The sequence below is a fragment of the Pithys albifrons genome, chromosome 18, assembly GCF_047495875.1.
Source record: "Pithys albifrons albifrons isolate INPA30051 chromosome 18, PitAlb_v1, whole genome shotgun sequence".
Classification (NCBI taxonomy): domain Eukaryota; kingdom Metazoa; phylum Chordata; class Aves; order Passeriformes; family Thamnophilidae; genus Pithys; species Pithys albifrons.
The window spans coordinates 9,516,570-9,528,958 of NC_092475.1; the positions used below are offsets into that span (position 1 = coordinate 9,516,570).

General features: G+C 46.9%; 1 protein-coding gene across 1 annotated transcript in view; it reads right to left on the minus strand.

Annotated features, from left to right (window-relative positions):
• Positions 1 to 4,209, minus strand: part of RIMS4 (regulating synaptic membrane exocytosis 4) — a 54,826-nt gene extending 50,617 nt beyond the window's left edge. Inside the window, exon 1 of the mRNA XM_071572924.1 lies at positions 3,887 to 4,209. Coding sequence (XP_071429025.1) covers positions 3,887 to 3,983 — 97 coding nt within the window. The 5' untranslated portion in view covers positions 3,984 to 4,209. The remainder of the gene's footprint in view (positions 1 to 3,886) is intronic.
• Positions 4,210 to 12,389: the final 8,180 nt, after the last annotated feature.

Below are 12,389 nucleotides of genomic sequence, written 5' to 3' on the forward strand. Positions count from 1 at the left end.
AGTGTAACCCACAGCTACAGTCCCAAACATCCAAATCTGCATCCCTGTCAGATGCCTTCTGCCAGCACAAGCAGGTGTCCTTCCTGAGAAAAAAAGCAGGATGCAGGATGAAAGAAGCTGGTGCGTTACCCACTTAAACCACAGCACAGCTGGAGCACACATCAAACCTGAGAAGTGCTCCTGGATCCTGCAGTTTAGGTACGGGGGCTTAAGGAAACCCCATTCCCTCCAGTGACATAGCATTTCCTTACCTCTGTTTCTTTAGGTGTAGTCCTTGTCCTCTGTAGTACACAGGGCCCTTGTCTGGAAGTTCTCACCTCCTCAGAGCTGAGGACTGCTTCTGGCTTCCCAACTCCCAGCACTGCTACACCAACTATCCTGCTCCTCAAACCACCTCCTCTCCCCTGCCCAAAGCTTGCCCATTTTGCATGTGCAGCTCCAAGTCAGTTGCTTGCTCTCTACCAGATCCTCACTTTCTGTACTGCTTTAGCCAGCTTTCCAAACTTGATGTTCTGCACAAGGAGCAAGCTGGTTCTCTTCCACATCAGCAGACGCATTCCCATTAACCTTCAGGATGTGCTTCATCCCAGACTGCACTGGGCTGTGCTAAGGCCACTGCCAGCAAAGGGGGATTTCATACACCCCAATCCCTCAGTTTTAATTGTGATCTGCACCCAGGACTCACCAGCTGCCTACGAGGCAGGTACCCACAGTCATAATGGATCTTCAACACGCTGTCATTAATCCACATGCACTTGTCACTTGACAGCAGTTTGGTCCCTTCTAACACATTCCCACAGGAATACCAGCATCCCAAATGGCTGATTCCAGCCAAGACCAAGAGAATGGGAGGTCCACAGGATAGCTAAGATTTGTGTTCACACTGTTAGAAAAAGGCATTCTAGAAATGTGCCCACAGAGAGTGCGTGATTGGTTTTTATCTCTTCTTAGTCTACTACTCCACAACTGAAATGGAGCATAGACATTTACGTAAGTAAAACCAACAATTATTCTGATAGTAACTGTAGCTTAAAAATCCTTAACTTCACTAACATTGCTGAGGACCTCAGTGGAGCAAAGGCAGTGGCAGTCAGCCAGCAGGAAGGCCAGCAACATTACCATGCCGAGATCAAGAGAGTTATTAACCCAGAGTCCTTACACTGCTGAGCACAGCCAGTAATTTCAGTTATTTCAAAGTCCCACTGCAACTTTCTGATGAACAGAACTCCGTGTTTGCTCAGCATATCCCCTCTGTATATATGGCTCGGAAACAAAAAGGGTATTACAACATCAGAGTGCAAGTCCGCATCCACCGCTTAGGAAAGGCAGGCACACGGCCACATCTGAATCTCCATCACCCTCATGCTCTGGAAATATTCAAATGAGATCCTGTGTCTTGTTTTCCTGCCTACACTGTCTGCCTGCTTCTGCATGCTAAGATATCATCTGCACCCAGTTCATTGCCCAGACACACTGCAGGAGGAATTGAGAAAGATGAAAAGAGTCTTCTCACCTCATGTCCAGAAGGTAGACAGCAAAGAAAAACGTAAGGGCCTTGGCAGAAAAGGAAATATTCTATAAGTACAAGTAAAACCAGATTCTATATTTTTCAAAAGCAGAGACATTTTTCCAGACTTAGAGGGGGAAATCCTGGAACCCAGAGGCATCATTACCACTGCCCAGATATGGCCAGACATGTTTCCACATTGCCACGGCTCTCAGCACTTCTGTAAATGTCCTTTTACACCCCAGTATGACCCACCCATAGTAACTTCAATGAAACACCTCAAGAATTTTTATTGTTTGTAGATTTACACTCTCATTAGGCTGTTCTCCTATTTCAGAGGAAAACATTGTTTCCTTTAAGCTTGGCCAATTATCAGCTCATCTCCTTTTTCTGTAGGATGACTATTCTCTTAAAGATGTGGTTCTCAACTTCAGACAAAATGGATGATGTTTCTGTTTGAAATAGGATTGTTTACTTTGTCAATGCTCCTGGGATCAATTTCATTTTTTTCCACCATCTCCCATGGAGAACATCTTGTCAAGTGCAGCATTCATCTCCCTGAATGAGCTATCGAGATCTATTTTTTGTGACAGAAATCATGCAGCAACTCAAACTGGTCAGAATATCTTACAATTGCAGGACCATGCATGGGTATGAATAATATAGAATCATCTCTGGCACAATTTCAGCATAAAATAGATGTCATGAAAGAGAAAATTATAGGCTTGTATTTTTAACGCCAGAAATAGAGTGGCACACGTTCTTCCTTGCTGGATGCTCATACGTGTCTGAACACACACTCACGAGCACAAAATAGAGGAGCAACACTGCAATGTCCCCGTTGCACTGAAACCACCCCGCGCAGCTTCACTAACGAGACAACTCACACAGGCGAGATCTGCTAATAAGCTGCTGGAAAATGAGGTCTTAATTGTAGATTTATTTAATTCAGAGACAAGCACTCGTGTTGTATTAAGAGCAGCCTATTAACATTCGTGCATGAGCATTCACTAAGGATGAATAAATACAACTGAGCGCAAAACCGCTTTTCTAAGAGCTGCAGGAGGAAGCATTCACCTAAACCATCACCCTACTCAGAGCAGGAGGGGTCGGACACCAGGGAATGAAATGCTGTTCCAAGCATTGCATCGGGTTCTCGAACTCGAGCAAGTCTCACTATCAATCATTTCTGAAGCAACAGCGCTGAGACTTCCCAAAGCTCCCCTTATTGTCATGTACACTCCCCAGCATTCACAGCAAGTATGTGGTGCAAATAAATAATCAGCAGAATTTTGAGACAAAAAAATTTTAGAACTACATCTGCTGGAGGATACGGTGTTCTGCCTGACACCCCTGCATGATGCTGATGACAAGTCTAGGTTAATCACACAGATGATGAATTGATTCTTACGTCAACTCCTTTAAAAACAACAACGTTACAGGTGTAGCAGCTCGCGGGCTGATGTATTCCTGCTGGCACCTGCACTTCTTGGGAAGAGCCATTAGACAAAGGAGCATGCCGGCATTTTGAGGGATGCGACCATGACAGCCAGTGTCAAAATATGCCTTAGTTACCAACTTTCATTATTTGCTGCTCACAAGATTCACTTACAGGTTCAGTCTCTGGGAAAAACACCCCTCAAGTAACAGTGAGCCACTGGGAATAGACCAAGCGCTCACCGACAGCTCCCCATCCACTCCCGCGTCCGCCCTCCCCACCCGCACAGCGGCTGTGCTGCCCTCCACTCCCAGCACCTTCTCCAGAACCCACTCACTGGCTGTCCTTCCTCCCCCGTTCAACACAATTCCTTTCCTACTTTTCCCTACCAATGCTCCTCCTTTTGAAGCTTGGTCTCCTTTTATCACCGCTGCCAACTCTTCGAGGCCAGAAAGGTCTTTCTGGCACCGCATCCATTCTGAAAGGCTTTTGTTTCGGGATTTACTTTGCCCTCGTTTAAGCTGAATCCCTTTATTTCTCTCTCCAAAGGCAGCAGAGTGCACAGCTAACAATTCCCGGGAACAATTAGCCCCAGAGTTCACGGTGCATAAATCAGAGCGAACACACCACCCAGCAGAATGGACGCCTTCGCCCTGAGCGCTGCCCTTCATTCACACAGAGCATGGAGCATCAGCCGCTCCATTTGCAAACACCGCGGGTTCCTTATCGATTAGAAGCAGAAGCGCGTTTCACCGCTGGGCTACATTCCCAGCTTTAACCTCCAGAGGAGCACGGTCCCTGCACACACACACACACATACACACCCGCCGGGCAGCGCAGGAGACACGGGACAGCCCCGGGGCCGGGACACCCACCCGCACCGCCCGCGGATGGGCAAGAGGACACCGGGAACCCTTCCCGCACCACCGCCCCCTCCATACCCGCATCCTCCTCGTCGAAGCTGTTCATGCAGGGGAAATAGATGGCGAGGGCCTCGAAGGAGGCGGAGAGGCTGAGGCGGCTCTGCGAGCGCTCCATGAAGAGCCCCGTTCCGGGGGCGCCGCCGGGGGTCTCTCCCGCGGCCGCGGGCGGCTTGGCGAGCTTGGCCGCCCCATTCTTCACTCGGAGCACGGCCCGCGGCGTCTTGGCGGCGGCGGGGTCGCGCTAAGGCGGCGGCGAGGCGAGGTGGGAGCGCGGAGCTGCGCGGACCGAGCGCGGCCACCACCACCTGCTGCTGCTGCTGCCGCCGCCGGCCCTGCGCGCTGCCCGCCCCGCGCCCGCCCCGCCAATGCCGCGCCGGGGCGGAGCCGCCGCGCCCCCCGCGGGCACCGCGCCGAGTATCCCACCGGGCATCGCCCCACCGAGCATCCCTACCGAACCAGCCCCCCACTGAGCATCCCACCGAGCCAGCCCCACTGCGGCAGGTCTCATCCTTGCCGTGCCGCAAAAGGTGCTCCACGCCCCTGTGACAAAGGTAGGGCAGGTGTGAGTTTGCTTCTCTGTTGGTCTGAGGTAGGCAGAGGAAAAGCATGGTGCTGGGTTTGGCCCCGCTCGCTGAAATGGTAATCATACCATAGAATCATATCATAGAATCAACTGGATTGTAACAGACCTCCGAGATCATCAAGTCTTGATCCGACAAAACTGTTATTACTAGATCATGGCACTAAGTGCCACATTCAGTCTCACCTTAAAAACCTCCAGGGACAGAGAATCCACCACCTCTCTGGGCAGGGGAGGGGGGATGCATCCCTGTCCTTCCCAAAGGGCTGCTTCAACCATTGCCCATACCAGAGGTACCTCTGTCTCCCCACAAAAAGCTGCTCTCAACCAGACCACTACACTGCTTAATTCCATGCATTAAGCTTTCTTCCCAAAGGTCATTGTCATCACTGAGCAGAACACTCTTTTTCAAGGTACCTCTTCAGGAACCAAAAAACCACTCACCCCAAAATATAAAAGCCACTGTTGGGATGTATACAAGCTCCCAGGCAGAAAGCATAGAAGCCAGGATGTTTTACTTGGTGGGTTACATTAAATGGGAGGGCAGCTGCCTGTTGTGGCTCAGCATTAGGCCCATTCTGTGTGCTGTGTGAAAAGACCAAATGTAACATCTTTCACAAAGTCCAGCTTCTTGCATTTCTTTTTCAACAAGCCTTATGGAGAATTAGTACCAGCTGTCCACAGGTCCTGCCTACAGCAGAGACATCACCTGCTACCACTTTGGGGAAGGAAACCCAGCATAGCCCTGTTTATTCAGTGCAACAAAATTTGGCATGGAATGAGACAGGATGTGCTTCCAACAGTGCCTTGATCTCTCCAGGAAGGTTACTGTCCCCTCAGAGCACAAAGGAAGATGTACCTCATGTGCTCGGTCTGTCCACCCATCATGATATCCAAATGCCATCCCATTTAACACATGAAGTGACAGACCTATTTGTGCTATTCCAAAAAACGCAGATTGAGAGTCCAACATCACCCTTAGGAGAAATGTGGCTGAAACCAATATATGCTGAGTGTTGCAGAACAACTGCCTGGAGTGAAAAAGGTTTTTCCCTCTGCATGCATGGGCCCAGCTGCAGACAACCAGAAGATCAACAAATTGGGCTTCCTGGGTCAGTCATTCCCAGCCTACTTGAGCTTCAATATTGTAACAGGCCCAGAGACCTCAGACTTACACATACACCCTCTGTTTGTACTTCCATGCACAGTAAGAAAAATAAGAATTATAGCCCATAATATTACCTGTACTCTTCTCTCAAATAGTTAAGAAATCAATACATTAGAAATCTTTTCTCTACTGAAAATCCTACCAAAGCTGTATTATTTTTGTGGCTGCCATCATCAGGAAGCAAGAGCAGGGCTTCACCCAGGGAAGTGGTGCCAGGATCAGCCCTGGCACAAGGCAGGAACAACCTGGAATGACCCCATGCCATGGGAGGTAGAACAAGGCAGGGATAGCAACAGGTGTAGTAAACATGCAAACTCCAAGGTCATCTGTGAACAGCCAAACACCAGTTCAGGAAGAGGTCTAAGGGAGACTCACTTAAAAAGCTGCCCAGGCATAAACTGAAGGACTCTGACATTGAAGGTTAAATAGAGCTCCTGGCCGAGGGCGTGAATGTGACCCTCAGGTGAGGTTTGTTGGGGCAATTAAGGCCAATTAGTGCACTCCCAGCCCTGACATCCAGAATCTTCATTACCAGTGATGCATCCAGAATAGCAGAGGTTATATGAATACCATATGCCAAGCTGAGTTTTCAGGGCTTCCCAATAGAAAATATGGTATTTAATTCAAAATCTAATAAAAATTTACTCTGGAGTTAGAAGGTTATATGAATTACTTCATCAAAGCCAGGTCGGGCAGGCAATAAAGCAGAAGGAACAGAATGAACTTATTACAGACAATGATGATTCCAGGTCTGAGTTTTGAAAGACAGGGGAATCAGTGAGGAATGTATTACCATATGTTTAAGAAGATATTTCAATAGCACCAATCAAGGCATTAGCAGCAGCTACAGGGACAAATCTAAGTGCATTAAAGCTGTTAAGACAGCTCCTGTCTACTAGTCCTGCCAGCACATTTGATCAGAGGAGCAAGAGGCATCTGTGAATCAAAATCTGCTTCCAGGTTGCCAGGCACAGGAGCTACCTAAAAGTGCTGAGAGCTGCTTTCTTTTCATTTAAAGAATACAAGGAAAAATTTAAATGGGAAATAAAAATTTAATCTCAGCTTTGTGCTGTGATCATCTAAATGTCTCTTATTTCACTACATCTTGAAAGCACAGTGATGGCAGACACAGACCTGTGGTTTGGAGAGCTGATGACTTTCCTTAACACTCTTCTCTGTCCTTTGTTTTCTTCACCAGCACGCTGGGACTGAAGACCCTTCTGCTTTTAGTGCTTTGAGATCTACCCCTGAGGTGCCAAGGAAGACCATCACCATTCCCGCATCACCTGTGTGCACCTTTCTCCATGCTCATCCATATTCCAGCTTCCTCTGCAGACACAGTGTGAACCCCTTGTACCTGCGCAGCTCAGCACCACTTGGAGGTCACATCGTCTCGAATGCTCCTTTTGTGAAGTTTTTTCCAGGCTGCTTCCCACCTCCTTCTTTACCATACCTGTGGGACCAGCCATGCAAAAGTCCTTCCCTGCTCCCATCTGCCACAGAGGGTCTAGGGCTGAGTGCTCTCTACGTCATCCTTTGGCTTTGGTGTCATCTGCCTCTCATTGCCTGCTACATTTTGCTCCTCAGAGCAGGGACAAATCTGTGTCTTGCAGGGCTCTTGGATTATTGATTGGGCCAAAACATGCTAAAATAAAACCATCTGCCTTAAAGTGAGACAAAATGCACTGACAGCTGGAAATCAGATGGACAGTTAAAGGCATAATGCCCTCCCAACGCCTGGAGGAAACTGTTTGTTTTGGCTGCCTGTTTAAGGGAAATACAGATTTTCAGTCAAGTTGGAAGTTGTTAGTCTGTGTTCTTCTTCACTAATCAACATGGACAGAAAGATCCTTGGGAGGGACTTAGAGAAGTGAGGATAAGCAAGGAGGAAGGTTGCTGTGATGTTGTAAATAAGCTGAAAGTGCAACTGGGAACAAATAAACTCAAAGATTTAGTACCTCCAGAACAGCACGTCTGTGGCTGTTCTAGTGGAAGTGGTTAATTGATTGTTTCCCCAGTGAAGCAGGCTCTGACTGATTGAACCATGGAAAGCTCTGATAGATTTTTCCTGCTGGTTCATTCTCTTCCCACTAGTCACGTAGCTTATACTTTTGCCTTCACTCTTAGACGTCGGGGTCAGCCTAGAAAGTTAGGGGGTTTTATACTGGAGCAAGAGGATATGCTCCCCTCTCCTTCTTATATTCCCTGTGGTTCTGTGTATGCCTTTTTGGAAATAAAACAAAACTTCCTGATTTGTGTATGTTTCTCTTTCTGCTCTGTCTGCCCACTGCTCGCTCAAAACAGGGTCCACATGCTGGGAGCTCAAATGCAGCAGGGAAACAAGCCCTGCTAGTGAGAACACATCCCGTGCACAAAGCTGCTCGGAGTAACTACAACATTCCTAAGGGCAAGGAGAGTCATACTACCCCTTCCCTGAGCAAAGCTGATGCTGGAGCCAGGCAGTTCATAGTTGGCAACACACAATGTTCTCTAGCTCCCAAAAGCAATTGCAGACTTGATCATCCCTGTTCTCCAGAGCTCTAATTAATTCCCTTACAAGTTCCTCTTGGTCGTTCTGGGCAGGCTGGATGGCCTGAGGTGAGATGTGATGAGCGTGGATACAGAGAACCAGTGAATAAACACCACAGAAGGGCCTGTGGTCCTGTGGCATTGCACCAACATGGGCTGATGCTCAGAGATAATGGCTCACATGCCCAACCACACCAGGTACCACAGCTTCAATGGACTTGGTTGTTGTACACTTACATAACAATACCCACTTCAATTTATTTATTTTTTTGTGTGTGTGTGTGTTGAGGGAATACTTCAGGCTGAAGCCACAGAAAACCAGGCACAGTACAGACACTGGGCGAAAATCTTTCTCTTCTCCAAGTCCTCACTGTCTAAATAGCCAAGATAAATCACAGAAGGCAGGACAATTTTTCTTATACGAGTTCAGAATACAAAGCATGGGGAGTTTTGCTTGGCTTGTCCAACACTGCACAAAGAAAGTGTCCATTTGAGCTAGTAACTGAATGCAGATTTCCTGCCTTAATCTCAACACTACCTTCTGCTTTTCACTAATAGAAGCAATATTCTAACCTTAGAAAAATTCAGTTTTAAGCAGACATACTTTTACACCATCCTGTGTTGGTTGGGATTCAGGTAAGCCAGAAGTGCTCTGGTTTGTGCATAGCCCATCCAGATCCATGCCCTATAGCTGTGCTGTATGCTGTGTCAGTTCACAATGCTCTGCACTTATTTAAACCTGAAACCCCATCTAGAAGCTGATATCCTGTTGCTTTAGAGTCACATCTCTCTTCCTCCCTCTTTAGCTAACAAAACAAGCCCACAAAGGTGCTAAACGACTAGTCAGACAGAGCTGAGAGGATGAGTAATGAGATGCTGAGCCGTCAGCCCCCTGTCCCTTGCTAGCCCTGCTTCTTCTCGCATTTGTCTAGCCAGCATTTTCCCAAGTTAAGAGAACTGAAGGTTTCACGGCACATGCTGCACTCTGGTTTTACTTTTGGCATCTACTAAAACTGGATAGGTGCAGTGGCTTCCAATCCCTGAGAGCAGGAATGTGGGAATGGGCTGGGCACTGCCATGGAGTATAACTCAGCAGACCATCTTCTGCTTCACTGTGTCCTTCCAAATGTTGAGGTTTGGGTTGGGCTGGTTTTGTTTCAGCCAGCCAGGATGGGTAAACGGATGTTCAAACAGGACGATTCTTTTGTGATGCCTAAAATGTGAACCCAGAGTGATGAAGTGCAGGGCAGTGGTGATTTGCAGACACATGTCGTCTGTTGCAATATTCAGTCACAACTGAAAGGGAAGAGGAAGCACCTGCATGTAGAAAGTGCTGTTAAGAGCAAGTACTTGCATATCCACTCCCCTGATTTATCATAAACACACCAGCTCACCAGAGGCTGTTCTATTCCCCATCTCTCCAGGCTGGGAAACACTAGGCACAGTGAGGAAAAGCTTGAGAGATGCAGGAAAAAGAGAATGGAAGATCAAAAGCAAGAAGGCAGCCAAAAATGCTGAAGTGTGGGAGGCACAAAAGGAGCAGGAAAGGTCTGGGGAGTTTAACCAGTCTAAAGAAGTTTTTCAGCCAAAGGCAAGTTTAAAAAACTGCAGAAATCGACTTGGACACATCCTATGGCCTGGAGAAAAAAGAGACACAAAGTAGGAGCTCACATGAACAGCCCATCTACCTCCTCTAAAAGGATTCATAAAAAAAAAGGTCCACTTGGAAACTCCATCAAGAGTCATGGGCATCAGCTCAGGCAGGTGGTTGTCTGTCCTGTGTGGGTGTGAAAATGCAGAGGCTGCTTTGGAAACGTGCACCATGGTGTCTTCATCCTACAAAACATCCAGCAGGGCAGACATTTTGTGGCAAATATTTCAGGGGTTTGGGAGAGGGATTTAGTAGATTGTGGCAGAATAAAAGGATGGAATTGTGCAGACAAACCACTCCCTTCAACCCTTTCATTCATACCCACTCATGGCGTTGGCATTGTCACAACAGAGGCAATGCTGGGAATGACAGGTGGAATTTAGTACATATGAATTTTAATCAGCAATTATTGTAAAACACAATAATGCGTCAACTGGTGGGCAATTTAGTTCCAATTCCAAAAATATAGACTCATCCACTCTAATTCTAAATGTCCAATCTCTTTGCTCCAAGCAGAATAGCATATAGAAATGTATGAATGATAACCAAGCAAAGTAATGATGTCTGGAGAATTAAGATGGCTTAAGAACTATCCAGCCAAATTACATATTAATAGTATGGCAGCCATCCCAGGCCATGCTTAGAGAGACTCAGGCTTACTTTTCTCACTGGCACTCCAAGGGCTCTGTCTCCATCTGATTCCCCCCTGCACTCACATAGGCATATGTTTGTGTCTGTGAAAGGAGAGGAAATGTTTAAATCCTGTTTTAATGTCAATATTCAGTGCCAAGACTGGGAAGTTCTGTTACCTGTGTGACTAGAGCATTTCCTGGAAGGAATACAGAAAATAGAATCATAGATATCTCATCTTTCTGATATTCAGAGTCTGAAAATGTAAACTTAGTTTTTTAGCTTCTCTACTTCCAACCCCCTGCCATGGTCTGGGACACCTTTCTCTAGCCCAGGTTGCTCCAAACCCTGTCCAATCTGGCCTCAGACACTTCCAGGGATGGGACAGCCACAGCTTCTCTGGGCAACCCATGCCAGGGCCTCACCACTCTCACAGTGAAGAATTTCTTCCTAATATTCCACCTAACCCTGCCCTCCGTCAGTGAGAAGCCATTTCCCCTTGTCCTGTCACTCATGCCCTTGTACAAAATCCATCTCCAGCTCTTTTGTATCCCCTTTAGGCACTGGAAGGGGCTCTAAGGTTTCCCCAAAGCTTTCTCTTCTCCAGGCTGAACACCCTCAGCTCTCCCAGCCTGGCTCCAGAGCAGAGGTGCTCCAGCTCCCTGAGCATCTTCATGGTCTCCTCTGGACTTACTCCAACAGGTCCACATTTTTGTTGGGTCCCCAGGGCTGGATGCAGTGCCAAAAGTGGGGTCTCATGAGAGCAGAGTAGAGGGGGATAACCTCCCTTGACCTGCTGATTTTGCTGCAGGCTGTGGCATAAACCTCCTTTAGAGCAGAGATCTCTCAGCAGCTCAGTAAATGGTAATTTAGTTTAGTTTTAATGTTAGGATTTGTGTCCTTCAGTTGCCAGAACATATAATCATGTGGACGAAATATTCCTCACTGCAAATGCCTCATCTCAGAGCATTCCCACTCCCTGAAGTCAGTGGCTTTCAGAATAATGACCCTTTTGCACACACACTCAGGCTGGGAGGCAACAGGTTTATGAAATATCTCTTTTAAATGAGTCTGCTGAGCCTGTAATAAGAAGAGGACGGAATTAATCCTGTCTCTGGCTTCCTACAGATGGGCTTTAGTACTTGTAAAAGTTGTAGCAAATGGATTTGCTCCGGCCTTGGATAGACATTGACAGATTTATGAAGGAGGTGATGCAGCTGCAGCACAACTGCAACTTGGGGGGACAAATCCCTGCAAGTTCTTGAGGGTACTTCAGATGTGTTGCCATCTCATGGCTGCACCTGTGAAGAGGTTGGTCACAGCTATTGCATCCTGCAGTGCTGGGCAAGGCACTGGAAGCCAATGGGGAAGGGGGAAAATGCTTTTTCTTCATCTCAAAAACCAAAAGAAGTTTGGCAAAATGTGTTTGTATGTTTATGGTACTGTCACAAAAGCCACTTTTACCCTCTTTCCTGGTTTGCCTTGCCTTTTCCCTCCCTCCTCCCTCCAGTCTGCGATAACCGTGTCCCAAAATGAAAGGAAGATTCAGTTGACTGCAGTTAGCAGAGGGGCTAAATTTGTTGTACATTATGCACATTCTTCACGATGCAGCATTTTTTGCTGAACTTGAGAGGAATAATGTTACATAAGAAGCCCCGAACAGATTGTCTAAGAACACTATACAAGACAAATAATTTGAAGCTGTGACTCAAACTGTGTAACTACAAACTGAAGGCAAGACCATTTTTTATCAACCAAGTGATAACACAAGTTTTATCATAATACCCTAAACGTTGCCTCAACTTGAAAATAAACAGAGATCTCAATAACCTGCTGTAGATATCATCAGCAAACTCACATTTAGCTTCACAACTCTATTCTGTCTTCTGACATAACCAGTCCACAAACCAAAAATAATGTGCTCTACCTTCAAAATGCCTTATCTATATATGCTATCAACAGA